Source organism: Pteropus medius, unplaced genomic scaffold (genome assembly GCF_902729225.1).
Source record: "Pteropus medius unplaced genomic scaffold, Ma_sr-lr_union100, whole genome shotgun sequence".
Classification (NCBI taxonomy): Eukaryota; Metazoa; Chordata; class Mammalia; order Chiroptera; family Pteropodidae; genus Pteropus; species Pteropus medius.
Window position 1 is genome coordinate 8,600,790 of NW_024349801.1, and position 22,199 is coordinate 8,622,988.

At 44.7% G+C, this 22,199-nt stretch overlaps 1 protein-coding gene across 1 annotated transcript in view; it reads left to right on the plus strand.

Annotated features, from left to right (window-relative positions):
* The window catches only part of CDYL2 (chromodomain Y like 2), a 156,113-nt gene that overhangs the window by 96,668 nt on the left and 37,246 nt on the right, over window positions 1-22,199 (plus strand). Inside the window, exon 2 of the mRNA XM_039888834.1 lies at window positions 7,765-8,353. Coding sequence (XP_039744768.1) covers window positions 7,765-8,353 — 589 coding nt within the window. The remainder of the gene's footprint in view (window positions 1-7,764; window positions 8,354-22,199) is intronic.

A 22,199-nucleotide genomic window follows, 5' to 3' on the forward strand; every position in this document is an offset into this window, starting at 1 on the left:
ATTGTCCCTCAATTTGGATTTGTTTGATGTTTTCTCATGTGGTTATATGTTTGGGGAATTACACCCTTCTCAGTGAATCATATCAGAATATACATGACATCAACATTGATTTATCACAGGTGATGTAACCGTGATCACTTGTGTTTGCCAGGTTTCTCCACCATATAGTTACTATTTTTTTCCTTCATATACTCTTTTTGTTAGAAAGGAGTCATTAAGTCCAGTCACTCAAGGGGAGAGGAGTTAAGTTCTACCTTCTAAAGGGAGGGGTCTCACTTTGTGGGCATCTGTTTAAACTATCAAGGTGGTTAATAAACCTGTCAGGGGAGATACTGTGAGGCTGTGCAAATATCCTATTTGTCTTTAAGCTTTTACCCATGAATTTTAGCATTCTTCAGTGGATATTGCCTGCAGCGTTATTACTGTGCTAATAGTGATTTTTCTATTTCCTGTAATCTTTTTATATTTATTATTTGGAATTCTTCTATAAGGACTATTTGTCCCTTCTCTCCATTTGTTATTTATTCTAAAGTCAGCAAACTTCTTCTGTAATGAATCAGATAGCAAATATTTTAGACTTTGTGGCCCTTAGTCTCTGTTACATGATTTACTTTTGTACTGTGAAACAGCCATAGGTTATATATAAATGGATGGGCATGGGTACGTCCCAATATATCTGTAATTTTACAAACAGGCATCAGGCCGGATTTGGCATGCAGGCCAACTTCTGATCATTCATTCATTTATTTATATCAGCTAAATCGAGGATAGTTTATTCTTTGGGTTAGAAATGTGGTATTCTCACTATTTATTTTGTTATTCAAATTATTCTAGCTTTGGCCATTGAGAGCTCTTTCAGTTGACTCCCCTCATTTGAGGTTTATTTATTTACTTTTTTGGAATACTTTTATTATTTTCTGGCTCAAGATCCTTTAGGCTCAGTTTTTAAATGAGTAGTTTATATTTTGTTGCTTAACACAGGAGATATCGTCGTCCTTCTTTCTCATCTGAAGGTCCACTGACTGGCTTTTGAATTCTTAAGTTTACAATATTTATTTTTACAACTAGTGATCTGGTATTTAATATTCTTTCAAGTCTGCCTGATATTTATCCTTTCATTTTGGACAGGGGAAGGTTGCAGTGTGAGGGTGGGGAGTTTAATTTTTTAAAATTAAGAAGTTTTGCAAGAATAAAAATAAGTTGATTTATTCTCAGCCTTTGCTTCCCCCATCACTAAGATTTTTTTTTTTTGACCTACAGACTCAAGGTATAGAGATTTCTTCTATTATGCCTTATTAGTGTTCTTGCCCCATTTGGATTTTTTTCCTCTGCCAGACTTAAATCGGTTGAGTCTCCTGGATATCTATTCTCATTTTCCTTTTATGTTTTCTTTCAAAATCTCCGTGTCCTTTTCTTCTGCAGCCTTGGAGAGCTTTTCAAGTATGTTGTCTATATCGCTGATTTTATATTCTGCATGTTGATTCTGTCCTTTCCTGGTTCCAATGGGAATTTGATTTTTTTACTCGCTTTTTCCCTCTGGTTTCCTTACATCCTTTTTAGTGTAAATGAGTCTTTCATTTCGGTTTTCTCCTCAACCTGTTGGTTTCATGTCATCGCTTATCTTTTTTTTCCTCTCTCTCTTAAAAACAGAGGTCATGTTTTGTGTAGTCTTTGAAAAGACTACATAAACGCTGTCAAAAAATGCGTAGTAGTGTTTTTCTTAGATTTTACTGAGAATTTTTAGTTAGCATCATATTCTGTTATGCTTTAGAAGTTCTTCTATATCTTCTGATGATGTTCCTGTTACCAGTTTTTGTCTGTGTATTCTTATGAAAGAGAGGTCTCTGGTTTTGCATTTTGTAGTAGAGTGGGTGTGGAAATTTATGTTGGCCCCCTTATCACTTGGATGCTACTGAGCTCCCCCTTCAGACCATCACCTGGAGGCTAGATTGAATTACATGGCTCTGAACCGAATTTCTTGGTCTCTTTTTTTAGTGTAGTTTTGCTGGACTGAGCAGGACACACCACCTGTTCATACTGCCTTCTCAAGGGGAGAAGTCACTCAAGGGGAGAGGAGTTAAATTCTACCTCCTAAAGGGAGGGGTCTCACTTTGTGGGCATCTGTTTAAACTAAAGTGAAGCAATCGGTCTTCTAGACCAGAAACACCTAGTTGCTCCCAGAAATCGTCTCATCTTTATCTTTCCCAAGTCCTTCATACCTCAAGTTGTAATGATGAGGCCCCCGTGCCTTTCTACCCTCAAGGAAGTTGTCCCAGGATGTTGAAAGGATGCAGCAAGAGAGGTCCTTGTGGATGTATGGTGTGAGGTCCGGAATCGGGGAGTGTCTAGGGATGGCTGCTCTGGTGTACATGGGCAGACAGCAGGCGTGGGCATTCTTCTTTATTCTTTTTTAGCCTTGCTCTTTGCATTCAGAGGTTAAGACGTGCACTTGTAATGCACAGTTTCTCTACCCAGTCCCGTCTGGTGTGGGGGCATTCCTTCAAGAGTCTGGAAAATCTTTGGTAATCCTGGGTTCCCGAATTATTATACTTTTATATGATGTTTCCACTTGGTGGGAAATCTGGGATAGAGAGTATGATTGATGATTCGTCTCTTTCTAAGTACCAATGGAGAATTGGAGCAGAACGGGGAGCCAGGGAGGCCCACATGGCATGCTAGGGGACTCCAGGAGAGTCAAGCTCAGGAGGCTGCTCCTAAGCCATATAAAGGTGCTGTTGATTTTCTGTGACCTTGGCAGGAGTCGAGGGCAAGCATTTGAAGCTGCAGATATGCTGTCAGCCTTAGTCAGGTTGGGCCCACTGGACCAGAGTGGGAGGTGGATATAGTATAGTCATTGAAAGCATGGGGTCTGGAGCCAAGACACATTGGATCAAGTCTTAGGTCTCTGCTGCCTGTCAGAGGCGAGGCCTTGGCCAAGGCGCTTAAGTTCTGGGTGCCTCCATTTTATTCTCTATAAAAAAGAAAATTATCTGCCTTGTTAGGTTATTTTGAAGATTAAATGAGTGCGTATATGTAATAAATAGTTAATACATAGGGATCACATACAGCAGTGTCTGGCCCTTAATCAATGCTGAATAAATGTGCAGTGGTGAGAGTGTTTGGTTAGCCTGCCAGTGAAAGGTGCAGAGTGACCTCCCTCTGCTTGGTATGGCCTCTCACTGGTCTAGATTTTGTCCATCTCTGAAGGCACAGTTTGGTTTCAGCTTAAATGGTGCTTTCGCCGAGGAACCATCCTGCCCATCCAATCTGAAGTAGCCTCAACGCCGATGCCATTTTTTCTCACGACACCTTTCTTGTCCCCACCAGGGAGCTCTCTGCCACTTGTTCCCACATGTTACTTTGTGCTCACTCGTTTAAGGGCTGTGTCCCCCACTAGCTTGACGGTTTCCCATTGGTGAGGTGTGGCCAGGTGGCTAAGAATGTGGGCTCAGGAGTCAGATGAACTAGAGTTCCAGTCTTGCCTATCCACCTACTGACTGTGTGATCCAGGGAAAATTACCTGTGTTTTCTGAACCTCAATTTCTTCACCTGTCAAATGGTGTGAGAATAATAATACCCAGATGAAAGCCTGGGTATGAAGGTGAAATCTAACACCTTATAAATACTTATTAGCACAGTTTGTGGAACTTAGCATGTACCAATAATGCTGATTGTTATTATTATTATTCCTAATGAGACAGCCTTCCACTTGTCATTGTGGAACCACTAATAACTGCATCAGAATTCTCCTGCTCCTACCAGCAGTAGAATGGCATCTCATCTTAGCTGGGATCACAGAGAGTAAATGTTAATTAATGATTTGGTTGAACTCTAAGAAATAGTTCAGGATCTCAGATTGCTAATCTTTGAAAGAAGCTGGCGGGTGTGAGTCAGCACAGGATTTTTAAGTATTATCCATGCAGTGGTTAGTACGTACGTGGACAAGGGAAGGGAATTGACGATTGTCTGTCTCTTGGAAGGGACTGGGCTTCAGGTGCTGCAGGTGGCCTGTGCAGGTAGGATGGGAGTGGGGCATCAGAAGAGCTGCCATCACCTGGAGGCCCAAGTCTCTGTTTTAAGCAGTGTGTGAGGAGTTAGGGAATAGTGGAAGTGGCTGGGGCAGCTTAGGGGGAGGAAAGGGTTTTTTGCAGGCAGAATGTTGCAATCCTACGCAAGATCGAGTCCTAAAGAACGTGGACTTGTTATCGACAGAACGAATTAGAATTCTGGTTCTGTTTGAGATGCTCTGAAGAAGAGGGGAAGAGGGTTAGAAAACCTACACATATGAAGAAGGAGATGAGGTCTCAGGAGATGGCACATTCAAAGTACGATGGTGTATTTGGGAGCCAGCTTTCTTTGAGCTCCTTCTGGATATTTTGGTCTTTCAGAAAAAGCAATTGTTTTTCTAAACCTGAAAAAAGCAGTTTTTTTTTTTAACGTTTGAACGTGGAGGAAATAATTGTATACAAAAGTACTTTTGTCAACTAACATTTCATACATATTAGAGCAATTCCACTCATCTCCTTATAGTGCTTTGTGGTGTTCAAGGCACTTTACTTTCCCTATATCTTTCTTATTCCTTTCTTTCTTCCAAGAAAGGTAGCAGCTGTTATAACTACCACTATTTCTATTTTACAAACAGGGACACTGAAGGCCACAGGGGTTGAGCAACTTACCTGGGGTCATCTGGACAGAAAGTAGCAGAGCTAAGAGTTCTCTGCCCCTGTATATCAGGCTATTAACAGGGTTGATCCTGTTCATACTGGTCATCTTTAGTACTGGGTTAATTTAAATGAAAATGGCTGTTAGACTACCCCATGGATTTGTGGATGGGACCAGAGGTGGGAGCAGTGGTCTTTTTGTCCCCCATAAAGTGACGCTTGTGACCCTGTGACTCGATCCTCTAATATCTGGGAGGAAAAAAATCAAGGTCTTCATCCCACCACCCGCCACCCCAGTGTGGCTCCAAACAGGCCTGTAGATACTGCACCCCTGCAGACTCCCAGGCTTCTCAAGCAGCCCTGCTCTGGATAGCCATCTCCCACACTGGGAAGAACTTATCTAAGTAGGTGTACTCTCTCTTCTCCTCAGGGAGGAATTGGTTATTCTAAGGGGTCGTATTCTGCAGGATGGGGAAATTGTCTTTAAATGCCATCAAGGTTTGTATTCACAGGAGGATTTGCAAGATTAAGTGACCTTTACTGTGGAATGCAAAACTGCTTATTTGTGTATTCTCCACAGCCACCCTATGAGGTACATGCTGTTATTTCCCCCTTGCTAGATGAGTCATCTGAGGCCCAAAGAGGGTTAGTAACTTGCTCAAGAATACATGATAAAAGGCTTAGCAAGATATTTAAACCAGATAGTCTTACTCCATAGCCTGTGTTCTTAAGTACTATGCTAAGCTCATTTGGATGAGTGAGTGCCATCTATCTATTCACCCATTTATTTTAGAACCCACCTCTCTACCCACCCTTTCAACCATCACCCCTCCATCCAGTTATCTGTTCATTTATTTATCCTTTCATGCATTCACTGATCTCACTATCCTCCCATCTGTTCATCCATCCACTCAACCATCCATTTTTCCATCCATTCTTCCATCCACCCACCCACACATGCACCAATCCACTGTGTTGGCTGTTTGTCTAGCCTAGTTTTCTGCTTCATCCTGGGGAAGAAGTTTCTCCATCCTGGGAGCCAACCATATGCTTTCTGAAGCTGGAGAATTTCATACCACAAATCCCTTCGCTCCAAAGAAATATCTGGGCTTGCTCCTGACTCTCCTTGGTTGGTGTTCTTGGGAATGCTACTATTTCAGGCAGGACCAGGTTGCTTGTTCACTTCTGTTTCTCTGTAAACCTGTGGAGGACTTCCCCCTTCAAAATCCTTCAAATGTGTAAGGCTGAAGGCCCTTCCAGAAACACTCTTGACTTTCTGAAGCAAACTCAACTAGCCCCATTCCTTGACCCAAAGATTGGAAGTTGAATTAGTTCAATGTGATTTTACTTTTTAAAACTGTTATAGAGTTTGTGTGATACATCTAAAAATTATGTACTAAATCTAAAACAGATGTTCACAGAGCATTTTGTAAGGAAAGAGATTTTTATATAAACAGGCCAGTTTGATTTGAGATAAATCAATTAAGGAAACAAATAAAATTGTCCATGAAGAAGCAGTATTATGAAGAGGCAGGATGGCTCTGCTGTTTACACATTTATTAAGTGCAAAGTGATGAGTCATTTAATTTGCATAGCTTCTGTTGAGAGAGACAATCTCGGTTTTCAAATTTTTCTTTTTATCATGAAAAATTTTAAACATATAAAAATTCAAACATATAAACATGAACAGTCATATAATAAATCCCCACATACCCATTATCCATCTCCAACAATTATCAACTATAACTATCCACTTCTCCCCTCTCATATTATTTTTTCTTTTTGTATGTTTCGAGGATATATTCTTTAATTATTACTTAATGTCATTAGGTCAAAATTTCATTCTAGAAAAGTATATTATGTTGACTTTGAAATAGAATAAGCTTTTGAATATAATTTTTTGCTTTCATTGAAATTTTGCTTTTCTTTGGTAGAACATTGGAGTGTTCTGTCATTTTTTAATTAAAAAAATTTCCACATCTATAGCAAAGTTGAAAGAGTAATGAACCCTCACATACCCTTCACCTAAATATACCGTTATTGGCATTAAGACGGGCATTTTTCTAAGGGTTTACTTGAAGACAGGGGATATTTGCTTACATTTGAAGTTTTGAAGACAGTCGCACATGGCTTTAGAACCAGACAGATACATAGGTTCAAATCTCACCCCCACCACCTCTTGGCCCTGCATTGTAGGCGAGTTGCCTTGTCCTCAGTCCTTTCATCTATCAGATGGTAGTAATAATATCGTACACCCCATGGGGTTATGCAAGGCACATCATAGGCTCTCAACAAATGTTACCTGTCTCTTTGCCTCACAGTTGCACCCCCTGTGTTGTAGCTTGGGGCCCTGTGTCGGGGGAAGTTGGGCTTTGTCGACTCAAGTCATTTTTGATCAATATGATTTTTGTAGTTGAGAGTTGGTATGGCCTAGTGATTAAGAAAATAAATCTGGGGTGAGAATGGTTCAAATCCTAGCTCTGCCCTAACTAGCCTGGAACTTGGCTGAATGACTTAATCTCTCAGAGCCCGAGTTTCCTCACTGTAAATGGGGATGGAAAGAATACCTACCACATTGGATTTTTGTCAGGAGAAAATGAAATAGGGGTGTCCAGGCACAACATTTAGTAATAGTAATAGTAATGATTATACTTACTATGTATAAGTAAGGATACATATACATAGTGCTTACCGTGTAAGTACTCGGTAAGTGTTACTTATTATTATTATAAGTTGTGGTAAAAAACCAACACCAGATAGGTCTTTAAAAGTCTAATTCTACTTTGGTGCAATGAGAAGAATAAAGATCTTTAGTGAAAACTTACAGTGTGATTTCAAGCAAGAGTAAGCCTTGGTTGGTCAGGCGGATGCCACCAGCCAGGCGTCATTACGTTGTCATGGGAAACAACCATGAACCTTTGGTTCCATTCAGTGATGTCCTAAAATAAACCAGCCATCTTAAATGCTCCTGGAAGTGTCAGCTTCCTGCGTTGAACAGCTCACTCCACGGCCTTTATCCTGAGGGCTTTGTGCTGTTTTTGTTGTCTGGGACTGACTTTTTCCCTTTCTCTCTCTCTTTTCTAACTCTCGTCTTATATCCCAGGTTGAAAGGATTGTAGACAAGAGGAAGAACAAGAAAGGAAAATGGGAGTATCTCATTCGATGGAAAGGCTACGGAAGCACAGAGGACACGTGGGAGCCAGAACACCATCTGCTGCACTGTGAGGAGTTTATCGATGAATTCAATGGGCTGCACGTGTCCAAGGACAAGAGGATCAAGTCAGGGAAGCAGGCCAGCGCCTCCAAGCTCCTGCGTGACAGCAGAGGCCCATCGGTGGAGAAACTCTCTCACAGACCGTCAGAATCTGCAAAGAGCAAAGGGACTTCCCACAAACGGAAGCGAATCACCCCTTCCCTGTCCAAGCCGAAGAAGGGGTATCCAGCAAAGCCCCCTGCAGGAGGTGATAGGGCCGCCAAGACAGTGTCTTACAGGACTACCCCCAGTGGTTTGCAAATAATGCCCCTGAAAAAGGCTCAAAATGGCATGGAAAACGGAGACACCGGTTCTGAGAAGGATGAGAGGCACTTGGGAAATGGGTCCCACCAGCCTGGCTTGGATTTGAATGACATCGGAGAGCAAGACCTGGGCGAGTGTGATGTCACCCATGCTGCAGTGGCAGAGAACGGGCTTGGTATGTGTCTTGTCTTTCTCCTGCATCTGCCATGGCAGATGGCTGCTTCGTGGGGAGATACATATATCTCACCCCATCCCTGACTCTTAGCTAGGCAGTACTTTTCCCTTCGTCTCTCCCTCCTAGGACCATGTGGACTTGGTCACGTGCCCATACTGGTTACTGACACCTATGCATGTGGGGGCGCGGGGCCAGCCACTGATGCTCCGGCAAGGCCTGCAATGGGTCGAAAATTTCCGACTGCACTTGAAGACACTCGAGGTCATGGTAACCACTCTAGAGCTTCTCCCGTGAGGGTAGCTCAAAGTCCTTACCCACCAGGACCTGAGACTCATGTCCCGCAGAGCCCTTGCTTTCGGGCTCCTCAGGCCTCCGGCAGTGTAGCCCAGAGGTCTGGGCTGGTGTCTGGTCCTCCATGATCTGGCCCCGTTTCTGAAACAGGTCCTAAATGCTGCCCTGTTCCTGTCCTGTGCTAATTCTTCTGGTTTGCACCTAACTCCTTTTCCATCCTGGAAGTAACACAGCAAAGATGATAGAACTTCCCCATGACCAGGTCCCCACAGGCAAAATTAAGGACAGAGGAGGTAGTGACCCAGGTAATTCAAGCTCCCAAACCTGAGAGTAGTCAAATGGCGCCCTGACCGAGTCCTTCATGGCAGAGTCTTCCAGGTTAACTGTCCATACCGGTTATGCGCACCCCCTCATTTCTCAGATACTTGTGTGTCTATGCGGTGGCATTTTTCTCTTTAGCTGCTAGAATCTTAAGCCTTGGTGTGTCAAGATACTCTGCATGTGTGTAGATAGTCGATGTCCTGGATGGAACCAGAGCTTGTGTGGTAATAGAGACGCTGGGATGTGGTGGGATGTGGGGTGGGTTGGGAGAGATCCTGGAGGGGTGGGGTGATGGCGCTTTCAGAGTTCTGAGTGCTCAGGGCATGCCCCGCTGGGGAGAGCATGACATCTTCTGGGGAATCTGAGCAATTTGCTTTGAGGTTTCTCTTTCTCCAGAGAGGAATTTCACCCAAACAGGATTTATTTAGTAGTCTCTGCCCCAGATTGATTCACGCTTCTGTCTGGGTATCCCTGATGCTGACATGACTCTGCCTGCTAACATATGTAAATGCTGTTTGTTTTAAAAATTCATCTCTCTGGGAGAAGTGGGCTTTTATAAACAAGACCTGGCACAAACATTCATGTTTGATGTTCCTGTGACAGCTGCCTGCAGCAGAGGAATTCCCTGTCTTGGGAATGGTGGTTGGTGAGGGGAACTTCTGAGGCTCCTAGGGTGCAGACAAAGGGGACCTGCGCGTGCTTCCTGGCTGGTAGCAGCCCCCTGCCCTGCTCCAGATGTGGCCACCCTAAGAGTGAGAGGAGAAGCATACGAGAGGATGGTTTGCTGACTTAGCTGCCAGACTACAGCGCGAAGGAGAGAAGCCAGACTTTTGAAGAAGTCTAGATGAAGGTGCATGCCTCATTCCATGCAACTTTCCACAGCGAGGCATGGCTGCTAGCCTTTTTCTCTCTATCCTTGGGCCTTGTCTATGCCCCCGGTTCATGATCTGATGATGGGGCATGCCACACACGCTAGGGGAAGTAGGCAAGGTAGAGCCTGCTGAGATCAGTAACTTAGAATTTTAGCTCCAGAATACTTCTCCAGAACTTTCTCATCTCTGATCTCTTCATGGCCTCGCTTTTTCCCATGTTGAATATTCTTTACTCCACCCGGGCCCATGCCTGGATAGAGAGGAGGAAGCTGCTCGCCTCTACTGTGTTCTGTTTCAGGTATTCCCCAAGGGCCCTTTTGCTTAATCACATCCCACAGTATTGTTGTCCTCGAGATTCCCCTGTAAGGTTAAGGCAGTGGTTCTCGGATTGGATGTGTATAGGCTTACCCATCACCTTGTTAAAAATGCAGTTCCCAAAGAGTCTGATTTACTACATGTGGAGCAGAGCCCAGAAGATGGGTTTTTAACAAGCACCCCAGGTGACTCTACTGCATTTGGAGACATGCACTGTGGCAATACGGGGGTGGCAATTAAATGTCACATCAGGTGTCAATTCAATACTTATTATTTTGAGAATTTCCTAAGGGTTAGTCGCCATGATAGCTGCTTGGAGTAGAGTAATAAAAAGATAGATAAGGACTTATCCCACTGAAACTTACAATCTATACTTCAATAAGCTCAGAGTGGAGGTCTGTAGGTCAGTGTTGAGAAGACTCCTGAGGCCAACTCATTGGAAGGAGCGGCACATATGTTATATACATGGTATGCCTTCGTCATACTCGCACTGACATCTTCTGTGGTTACTGGGGGTGATAAATGCCCCACCACTGCCAGCCTTTAACACTCTAGTTAGAACTAGCTTCTTATTAAGGTCTTGGGGTAACTGGAGCGAGAAAAAGACTGGGAATCCTTGTGAGAGGGAGAGAAGGAGAGAGAGGAGAGTGGGGAGAGTGGGGAGCAGAGAGAGAGAGAGAGAGATTTAAGATTCTTGGACAAGACCTAAGATAGAGGGTGTCATATGATTCCAGAACGTTACAGCAAGGGGTCAGAGGTGTAGTTAAACAAAACAAGGCTCCACTTATGTTTTCAACCAGTGGGAAGCCTTGATAAAGTTAGTATCAGTGCCCAAGTGGAACCCTGAATGTCCTCCTCTTCCCCGCTCCCCAAGTCCCCTTTCCCTGACCACCTGCATCAAAGGATCCAGTTCTCAATGGCAAGAGGGTGAGGGGGTGGGGATTTCAGCACCGAGAAGGGCTCATCTTTGCTTGGCAGAAAGTGGATGGGGAGATCCTGGCTATGCTTCCCCAGCATTTGTTTTGGGGGTGGGCTGTTGCTTTTTATATGATTTTAACTTTTCTCTGGTGGATTAAATTTCTGCATACAGAAAAGCAACTTATGTAACACGTTACTCATTTACTGCTGACTTCCCTGATCTGTGCTGTGGGAACAAGTCTAAATCAGGGCTGTGGCGGGTGGTGTTTTGGTTTCAGACTGCATTTTCCCCGGCAATGTTTGTGAAGCGTATGCAGCGACTCAGTACTGCTCTTGATTCCGATTCTTCTGTAATGACATACGGCTCTTTGGTCCGGGGACCATCTGCCTCGGTATCCCTTGGAGAGCTTGTTAAAAATGGGCTCCACCGCAATCAAATGAGCTGGCACCTCAGGGGACAGGGTGCGGGTTATGCATTTTAAATGTTGAATTGTCATGGCCGTGGGTGTGTATGTCCAGTAATTTCTGTAGAAGTGTTTGGTTGTAAGCAGAGGTTCATAGATCCATTTGTGGCAGATCCAGAGTTACTCCTTGGATTTTAAGCTTGTAAGTAGTTGTGCGATTTGGCCCTTCGAAGGTTTAAAACCTGACAGTTTCTCCTCCTTGCTGATGCACTTTCTACCAGGCATTCCTTTTTTTTTTTCCCCCTAAAACAGACTGGTTTCATCTGTATGGAGAAGCTGCTGGGTTAACTTCCATGGTCTGGTCCAGGAGAACTGATTAGGACTCTTGTCTAAATAGGCTAAAGAATCAACAACACCTTACAGACTCGGATGAGCCTTTAATGTGTGGAAATATTCCTAACAGGGAGATGGGGTGTCACTCTGACACCCTGTCTCAACACACATGGACGCCCAGCCTTCTCCAAATTTCCACAAAGCCAGTGAGTTTCCACTGTCGATGCTGATTCTGCGGCCCCGTGTTAACATTTCTTTGAATTTCGAGATCATTTTCCTCGTGTCCCGGCACTGCATCTCAGACACTGCTTGGTTTGGTGTTTTCAGAATTGTTCCTATCATCGAATGAGTCATCCAGCACAAACATGCAACATTTGCCATTTTCTCTCCATTGATCTTTTAAAATTATCTCAGCATTTACTTCTGTAATGTTTGTTTATCTCTTCCTACTCACTCTTTCAACATGATTGTTTTTTCTTTCATCGAACATGATGGAGTAACCATGTTTTAAAAGCACTTCAGAACTGAGCACGAGCATGGGAAATGCCCTATGACTTTTGAGGGCTCTCAAACATGAATCCAGCATCAGAATCTCCTGGAGGATGTGTTAAAACACGGATTGCTACAACTGAAAAAAAAAAAAAAAAAAGAAAGAAAAACAAACAACCCTCCTCCCCAAAAAACCCCACACGGATGGATTGCTGTGCCAACCCCAAGTTTCTGATTCAGTAGATATAGAGGAGTGCCCGAGAATCTGTATTTCCAGCAAGTTCCCACATGCTGCCACTGGTCTAGGAACTCACTTTCAGAACCTCTGTTCCAGACAAATAAGCACCAAGATGGTTGAGACAAAAATGACAGATGGTGATTGAGAATACACACTGGTGGTATTGGGGAGATTTGAAGTGCCTTCAACCTGGACCTTGAGTCTGCAGTCGTGAGAATTTATAAGTTGAAAGTTTGTGATTTGAAAAGTGATAAGTTGAAAGTTTGAGAGCATGGGGGACTTCCCGGTGATGAGGCCTTGGAGTTTCCAAAGTAAAGTACTTTTTGTGATCCTCACAGCAGTCCTGGGCAGTAGCTGTTGAGATGCCTATTTTGTAGAGGAGGAGGCTGCGGTTAAGGGGGCCCATGGTGGAGCTCAGAGAGAAATCCAGGCAGTTTGATTCCAGAGCTGGCCCCTAGATCAGTGCCCCGCTGGGTTCTAGGCAGTACAGGGCACTTGCTAAGCCGTGATCACTGACATGCTTCCTAAGCCCTGACCACTGACATGCTTCCTAAGTCCTGATGTCTGACACACAGAGGCTGTGATTGGGGAGTGGGGTGTGCGGGTGCGGCAGGAGTCACATCTTGGACTCACCCTTTTGCTTATTCATGGAAGGATATAATCCTTCCAAGCCGGAGATGCTTTGACTAACTCTATGCAGTTCAATTTGGAAACCTGGATAAAATGGTCAGTTTCCTAGAAAAATACAACTTAACGAAACAGACTGAAGGAGGACTAGAAAACCCAAATAGAGCATTCGCTATTAAAGAAATTATTAAATCAGTCGTTACAAAGCTCTCATAAAAAGCAGGGAAGAAGGCACACAAGGCCCAGATGGTTTAATAGTCAAGTCTACCACGTATTCTAGAACAGATAATCCCTCCCTTATTAGAAAGAGAAAACATTCCAACTCCTTTGAGGAAGCCAGTACCACTTGGATTTCCAAAACAGACAAGAGAGAAGGAGCAAGGGAAATTATAGGTAGGTTTCACTTAAGGAAATGGTCGTCAGAGTCCTGAATAACCCTCAGCTGGTTACAGTCCCCTCTGTACTTCTTCAAAATTGTGACTGTGCCAGAAACTTCTTACTCCATGACCTGAACTTGACCCCAGTTCATGACCATTAGAATCACCACTGCTTCTTGAGGGGCCCTGCTTATCCCCAGAAGAGGCCTAGCTAGAGGAAGCAGGCTCAGGACAGTCCACGTGTCACTGGCAGCAGCTCCAAGCCACTAGTAATCACAGAGAGTCCGTACAGAGTGTCTGTTCTGCAGCCTCTTGTTAACGCAGGTATCCGTTTCCCTGGGGACAGCTGTTCTTTTTAACACACTTTAAACCCTCACTTCCAGGCCAGCAGACTTTGACCAACCTTTTTGTTTTTCAAAAGGGAGTCATTTTCTAAACCCATGACAACAACAGAAACCTTAAGGGTTCTTATGTTTTGTCTTTTGAAGTATGGCAAGTGACTTGTGCTAATGAATGAAGTTAAAACCCTTTCTGTGGCGATGAGACGATCAGTCCAACTTGGCCACTGCCTCTGAGCGGAAAGTGCCAGACTGTGATGGAAAATCTGACCGCGAACTTGAAACATGGCAAATCCAAGGGGGAAGTTGACTCTCCTGGTTGGTTCCCCCATCCTGGATTTGATTTTGGCATCCGGAAGAGGCTGATAGAATCTCCACCACTGTCAAGATTTGGAAATGGACTACTTTCCCTGCCAGCTCAGAAACTGTATTCCTCTCTCAACCACCCCAAAAAAGCCTTAGGAACTGTTTCCATTTACCAGTGGTGAACCAAAGCAAGTGGGGTGGGGAGTGGAAGCCCCGCCAGGTGCAAGCAGTAAGGGGAGATGGTACATTGTCTGCAGAGGGTCTCAAAACAGTGATGAATATCAGTTTGCCAATGTTCGTGAACGCCCCCACCGAGGCGAACTGCCCACAGCTCAGCCCTTGCCCTCACTGCCCACAAAAGGCCAGTCTTCGGGAATGATTATAACAGTGGTGCTGAGCTCCTTCTGTAGGCAAGCCTCACTCCTTCTGTCTGACATCCTGGATAGCATTTACTCCCCTCAGTGATTCTTGGACTTAGCGACTTAATAATATAGCAGCAGAACAAGGTTGGCTAGAAATGGCTTTGCTTCCAGGTGGGGAAACTGACGCTCAGAGAGGTAGAGACACAGAACAAGGTAGCAGGAGGTGACACTCAGTATGGTAGGTGGACAAGGGCATTTGGCCACATTGCTTCAAGCAATTTGCTTAGCCTCTCTGAGCCAGACTCTTCATTTGTAAGATGCAGATCTAATCATATCCTGTGGGGCTGGGATAAAGAATAAGTGAATTCATTCATAGAAAGCACATATTATCTGGCATATTGTAGACAGTTGATAAATATTAGCTATTGTTATTTCAGTCCTTTGCTCATTTTTCTAACTAGGTCTCTGTATTTTCCTATTTGTTTTTTAGAGCACTTTAGATATTATGGACATTAATCTCTTGTTATGTATGTTAACTCAACCAGTATTCATTGAGTGACTGAACTCTTAGGTTAATCATTGCAATACTTTATACCATGATGGAGATACACAAAGATACTGAGGGAGCTATAGGCAGACGTGCCTAAGCCAGCTTAGGAAAGGAGTTAGGAGAGGGCTTCTTGGAGGAGGTGATATGCCAGCTGAGCCAGAATGAATGAGGAAAGAGGAAGGGATGGTGGGAGGGAATGACAGCATGCACAGGGCACAGAGCCAAGGATCAGCACGCGGGTGCATGATACTACCTCACGAAGAATCCGGGAGCCCAACCAGCGCAGCTCTGCCTTGCAGAGGAGGCTGAAGCTCTAGAGAATTCCCTGTGCCCTCAGCCTTGGCTTAAGAACCAGATGGATGCATTCTGCAGTAGGAGGGTGTTTTTGGATTCTTTCTGGAAGGGATAAGGAAGCCCTTATGCAGCCCTGCGAAGCCTCCCCCATCTGGCCTGCCTCACACCCTTCCCCGTCGTCTCCCTGCGCTTTACATGCGTGTTCCCTTCCCCGCCAGCCCTCATGTGAGTAGTTCTTCTCATCCTTCATAGCTCGCTTAAGCAGCAGGTCCTCCATGGGAGCCTTTCCTGACGCCCCTCGTAGGTCAGCTTCCGGTGTCGTCCGCACACGAAGACCCCTGCTTCTTCGCTGACAGCACTCACCTCAGTTTGCAGGGGTCGCAGTCTGGTTACTTGAGTAATCTCTGTCTCCCTCACTAGATTGCAAACTCCACGAAGGTAGAGATGGTCTCTATTTTTGCTCACAGTTGTATCTCCAACATGTAATAATGTCAGGTACATAATAGGTACTTAAGAAATACCTGCTGAATGAGAGAGCGAAGGAATGGATGGATGAAAGAGATAGCAAGAAGCCTTTCCTGCCTTCAGATGTGGGTCCTGAGGCCGTGCTGTGACGCCGCCCCGTCTGTCAAAGCCTCCATCGCTCCTCTCAGTATCGCGCCCCCACCTCGGGCTGTCTCGCGTTCTCACGTTGCGCTCCCTGCTCCTGGTAGCATGTCATGGAGAGCTAATGTTTTGTCAGGGCTCATAACAGCAGCTAAAGGATTCCCTTTCCCTTGTCTTATCTGACAATTGTTTTCACCATCTGCCATGACGGCCCGACTTGCTACGCTTCTCCTCCCTTAATATTCACCCAGTCTCCCCGGCTCTTAATTAAATGCCTGGGCTCCCACCCCACCCTCCATCAAGGGTATTGTGGATCCTTTTCAGTGGAGTGCATTTCATTTGGGTGCTATTTTCTGTATTTTGTGTGGTCCTTTGCTATGAAAGAGAAAATGCAGTGGACTTCTTAATAGAAGTCCCAGGTACAGGAGGCATGTTGAGATTTCTCCTTTAAACTTGCTGTAAACTTTGGAGGTGGCATGGTGAGGAAGAAACTGGAAAGAGCAAGCGTGGGCTTTGGAGACAGAGGGTCTGTGAGTTCAAGTGCAAACTCTGCCTCTTGCCGTGTCGGTGACTCTAGCAAGTCTCACCAGCTTTAGAGCCTCCATTTTCACCTCCGTGCTATGGGAATAACAATATCTCCTACAAAGGATTGAATGATGGCTCCTGGCTCCCAGTCAGTGCTGAGTGAATGTTAATTTCTCTTCTCCTCTCGTAGACTGTGCTACTTACGGAGCCTCTTGCTTTACTAAAAGGCGTGATTTCTTATCTTATTGCCATATGCCCTGTTGCTTTCTCATCAACACTAGGATATTAATTTGCATTCTGCTAACGTAAACCAGCAAGGTGAAAATCAAGAGTTCCCGCTTCTGGGCAGTGGGTTGACTGACCCTGTCACTTGTGTCCTCGATGGAAATTGGTCTTGAGTCTTCCGCCTGCCATCTTGGTGACAATGATACTGAGATGGAGTTTCCCATCTCCAAAAATTTTTTTTCTTCTTCTGCCTAGTGGCTTTTCTCACCTTCAGCCCTTTTCTTGATCCTGTCCCACTCCGCCACTTCTGGTGGAGAGTGGGTCTGTGCTGAGTTCCCTGAGTTCAAATAAGATGTCCCATTACTGGTCTAGCTGCCCACCAGTGACTCCTTGTATCACTTGGTGGTGAAAGAGAAACAACTGGCCATAAGATTACTGAGCACCTGCGTGTGCCAGGCATGGTGTTGGGTGCTGAGGCTCTGGTCGTGTGTAAGAGATGGTTGCTGTCCTCACCCAGCTCACATTCTTGTGGGAAAATCAGGAAGGAGCCAAATGTTGCAGCACGCCATGATGTGGGAGTGCCCTACACAAGCGTGGAACCCGCTGGTATTAGGAGATTAGGGAAAGGGCTTCCAGGTGGAAGCAGCATCTCATCTGAGACCTGAAGGATGCATAGCGTTTGGTCAGGCAAAGAAGACGAGGAAGAATGTTATGGACAGTCGGAACTGTATTTCATTAAGATATGTAGAAAATATGTAACATCTGCCTCAAACATCTTCAATAAACTACATTTATGCTTTCTTTATCAAACATTTAGTGACTGCTATAAGCCAGTACTGTGTACCTAGAAGTGAATCACTGTGTGCCTTATACTAGGAATATAATGATGAATAAGGTGAAATGTTTACAATTTAGGGAAGAAAGCAAATCAACAACTTCTGTACCATGTCAAAATAGCCAAGATTTCTTTATTGAGCCCGTGCTATATAAATACACTGTTCTAAGCATAGTAAGTAACTCAGTTAATCCTAGGAGGTAAGGTCTCTTTCTCTCCCTGTTTTACAGGTAGGGAAACTAAGGTACATAGAGGCACATCACTTGCCTATGCTGTGGTCTGTCAGTTGGTAGGTGGCTATTCCAGGATCCAGACCTCGTTGGTCTGGCTCCAGGCTCATATTCTTAACAGCTGCTGCTATTTGAGTATGCAGAAGAGAGCTACCTCATAATTGGAACCACCTTTTTCTCTTAGCTTTTTGTGATTGTTATTTTTGTCCTACAATTCAAAGAGTTTACTTTGCACCCACTGTGTATTGGGAACTGGGGGCATGTAGAGATGACTGGCCTCATCTTTCAAAGAACTTGAAGCTGATTAAGCTAATTAAGGGATCAAGTGGTCCCAAATGACCAGCTGCAAAGCTGTGCACTGAGAACTCAGGAAGGGCCCAGACAGGCTGCCTTGGGGGCCCCAGGGGTGGGCCGTTCCCTGGCGCCTGGGGAGGAAGAGACCGCTGCCTGGAAGAGAAGCATTTCAGGTAGCCCTGAGGATTCGATGTGTGAAGGTAGACAGAAGTGGCGTTTTAGGCCAAGGGGCAGCTGAAGCAGTAGTCCAGAAGCAGGAACATTCAGAGAGTTTTAGAGAACCTCAAACAGCCCTGGAAATTAGGGTGGTTAAGGGGCAAGAGTGGAGGTTCAGCTTGAAACAGCATGAGATCAGAAGGTAGTGTTTTTGAGTAGAGGCATGGCAAGAAAAGATGAGAAAATAAATTTTCAACATGATCGCTTTATACTTTGAAGACCTTTGGGGCACTTCCTCTGTGTGCTAGGATTCTGCCCTACCAGTGCTTTGAAGGTCAGTATGGCCTTGGAGGGTTTTAATACAGAAGACATAATTCGACCCGTGGAAAAAGGTCCTTTTAATCAGGTTATTTTGCATTTTTAATTCGTGCTTTGCTCTGCTGTTTAGATGTCTGACCATAAACATTGTAAGACGTATGATCATCACTGTCAGCAGTTCTAAGGAATCTTGGAACCTAAATTTTCTTGAAATTCAGTGTGTGGATTTTCTCAGGAGGCATAATTATAACATGCCAGAGGATGGCTAACAAGTGTAAGTAAGATTCTTGAAAATCTACATGTAAATTTGAGCTTTGCTATTGTATTCAGCCCTGAAGTCAGAGATTCTGTACATGGTGACAGGTAAGGTCTGGGACGATTAGCCATGAAATAATGGGACAGGTACCGATTAGGCGCTTTGAACTCTCATGACATGAGTGAGTGGAGTGATTGGGTTTTTTTTTTCAACTTCAGCCTCTGTCTCTGAACCTCTAAAGATCTTGGCCACACCGCCGTCCATGCTCATGTTGAAAGAAGCTGTCCCCAGCTGCTGAATCTGATGGTGGCACATCATGCCCGCTGATGTGCTGAGACAGAACAGGGTCTTGACATGTAAACTGCACCCTCGCAGTTCCCCCCTTGCGCTCTCAGAGCGGCCCACCACGCTTTGGGTATCTTTGATGAGTCAACCACAGACCAAGAAACGGTTCTCAGGCGCAAGAGCTATCACTTTCTCTTCTAAGAACTGCAGCTGGAAAGCCCTAAGCCCGCAGACAACAAAGTGATGATTTTACTCAACTGTGGAACTGTCTTCTCTTTTGCTTTTTTTTTTTTTTCTAAAGCATACCCAACCCTCTGCCACAGTTTGCAACTGAGGGGGCTCCAGTGTGAGTTGCCCTCAGGGTGGTCCCAGCCCTCCCTTCTGTCTGTGAGCCACATCTGCTTCCCAAGTCAGCAGTCACGACTGGAAGGAAGGCAGGGGAGAATGGACAGGAAGGGAAACTCCTGGCTCTGGGTCTTTTTGTGGGGCTAGCAGCAGATTCATCGCAATTTCCTCACCTTGCTTTCTGGCTTCTCTCTCGCTCCCACTTTTGGTCAGGAGGTAGGAACTTCTATACATCTAGCACTTTTTTGTTTATCCGAGCACTTATTTATTCAGCAGTGACTTAGGTCCTTTTGTGTGCTGGGATCCACTGTTTCTGAAGATACAGGAACGACTGACACAGCCCCTGCATTTAAGAACCCGCGTGAGGATGAGGCGGGAGTCAGACGTGAGGGAGTCGAAGGGTATGTGAGGATTTGTAAGGTATGCAAGAGAATTCTCTTGCAGAATGATTCCCTGCACTGTCCAGTGGTAGCTACCAGCCACACGTGGTTAAAGTTAGGTTTAAACTAATTAAAGTTAAACAAAAATTTAAAAAATTTCAACAGCCGTAGGTGGTTATCGGCCGCTGTATTGGGCAGGGCATCATTGTCCATCATTGCAGCGTGTTCTGTTGGACAGCACCGTGTTAGACTGCAAGCTTTCGAGGGCGGGATCCCCATCCGTTTCTGCCCATCGGTGTATCTCAGGTGCCAGGCATGTTGTGGACGCTCGGTAATATGTGCTGAGTACCTGGATGGAGGAAGGTGCGGTAAAGGCTGTGAAAAAGGGAGGATGTACAAACAGCCACGAAAAGAGGAATGAGCTGCTCTGGAGAATTCCTAGGCAGGCAACAGCAAGGCTGCAGTGCGAAGGATGAGGAGGCCCTTACCAGCGGGGAGAGGGACGAAGGGCATTCCAGGAGGGCGGATGCCTCTGGTATCGCAGCGTCTTCCTTGTGTGTTCTGATGGCTCAAACCACCAGAGGTGTTACTATTTTCTTCACAAGGGAAGGAAAGTTCATAACACTCACACCCTGTTCTCTACCCGTGCATCTTCGAGAAGTGAAGTCTCGCTTGGCTGTTGTGAGGCAGAAGGGCCAGTTGTGATTTAAGCACAAGTCATCTAGGTGTGAGATCAACCCGATTTCAGAAAACCAGTGTTTTCATGCATGGGTCTAATACAAAGGTTTGGAAGTGTGACCGACACATTGAGAAATGAATATGGAATGTGTTCCAACACCAGGTTGACACGTGGTGCGATGAGGTTGCTGCTGTTAGTTTTCTTCATTTGTTATTTTTTCATTCATTCCCTTGATGAACACTTTGTTGAACAGTTTCTGTCTTCCAGGCACGGTTCTCAGTCCTACAGACACCAAGGTGAATAACTCTCAGGCTTGTCTCCTAAGGGCTCACGGTCTGGTGGGGGCATTGGGCAGGTGTAGAGATGATGATAACTCAGCAAAATGAACTGGGCTTGGTGACAGCATCATGTGACACTGGCACCAGGTGTAATGCCTGAATTTTCTCTTCTGCTTTTTCAGCAAAGACTGGGCTCTTAGGAAGGAAAGTAGAACATCCCTTGGAGCCCAGAGATGTGTTAGGTTCCAGAGTTTTGATGCTCAAGTCAGGCATCAAGTTTAAAGAAGCTGGAGGTTGAACCCTATCCTGGCACTTCCTAGTGGCATGACTTTGGGCTTTAGTTTTCTCTTCTATAAAATGGGGATAAAATAGCATCTTACAGGGTTGTTATTAGTATCGAATGAAGTAAGCAGTCTGAATCACATATGTGTAAGCAGTCAACAAAATAGGATTATGGCATTATGATGAGCAATTGAAAGAAAAGACTGTGAGGATGATGCTGGTCTGTGCAGATGAGGCTCTCTCTTAGCCCAGCTGCTTACAAGGAAAGACTGTTTAAGGGTAAAACCAGCAGGATAATGCATTCCTCCCACCGGGGGTACTGTTCTTTGGGGGTCTGTCTAAGTGTTTTCTTCCTTCCTCCCTGTCCATAGGAAGCTTGGTGCTCTTCTGTGCCTGGAGTTTGACATGTTCTTGGCAGAGTATGTGGGCACGGATCCTGATCCCTGTGTGGAGTGGCCATGTTTCCTGCAAACTGAAGCTGCATGGCAGAAGTGTCCTGTGGTCCGTCTCCCTCATCTATTCAGTCTCTGGGGCCTCCCCCAGCCCTTTACCTTCCACTCTCCCAGAAAGCTCACCCCAATCCCATGGCAGCTTCCCACTCTCCTTCAGATAACAGGTTTCTGTTTCTCTTTGTGTCCCACAAACTGCAGTGCATTTTCCAATACACCTTTTCTTGCTGCAGTCTGATCATCTTTTTTTTTTTTACTACATGAATTGCATCTGTTCAGATTAATGTGATTATTAATATATTTGGATGTTTTTCTTCTGTTTTGTATTTTCTTTTTATCGTTCTGTTTCCGTGATCCTTCTTCCATCCCCTTCACCTGACCTTTTCATTATTTCATATTTAATTGATACATCTTATATTTTCCCTTTTCCCTGGGCTGGTTTGCAACCTGGCTATAGATTATATTTGTATTCTTAAATTTTATGATAAATACATACTTAACTATGTATTTTTTTCTAACAAAAATGATGTCCTCCTGTTGAGTATAGCAAGGAGGACCCTGTTTGGCTTTAACTTCTCATTGAACATCTTGCTTTTGTTTTGTCTACCCAAGGTGGTTAAACACCAAACATTATTTTTATTATTTTTAAAGCCAGTAATTATATTTAC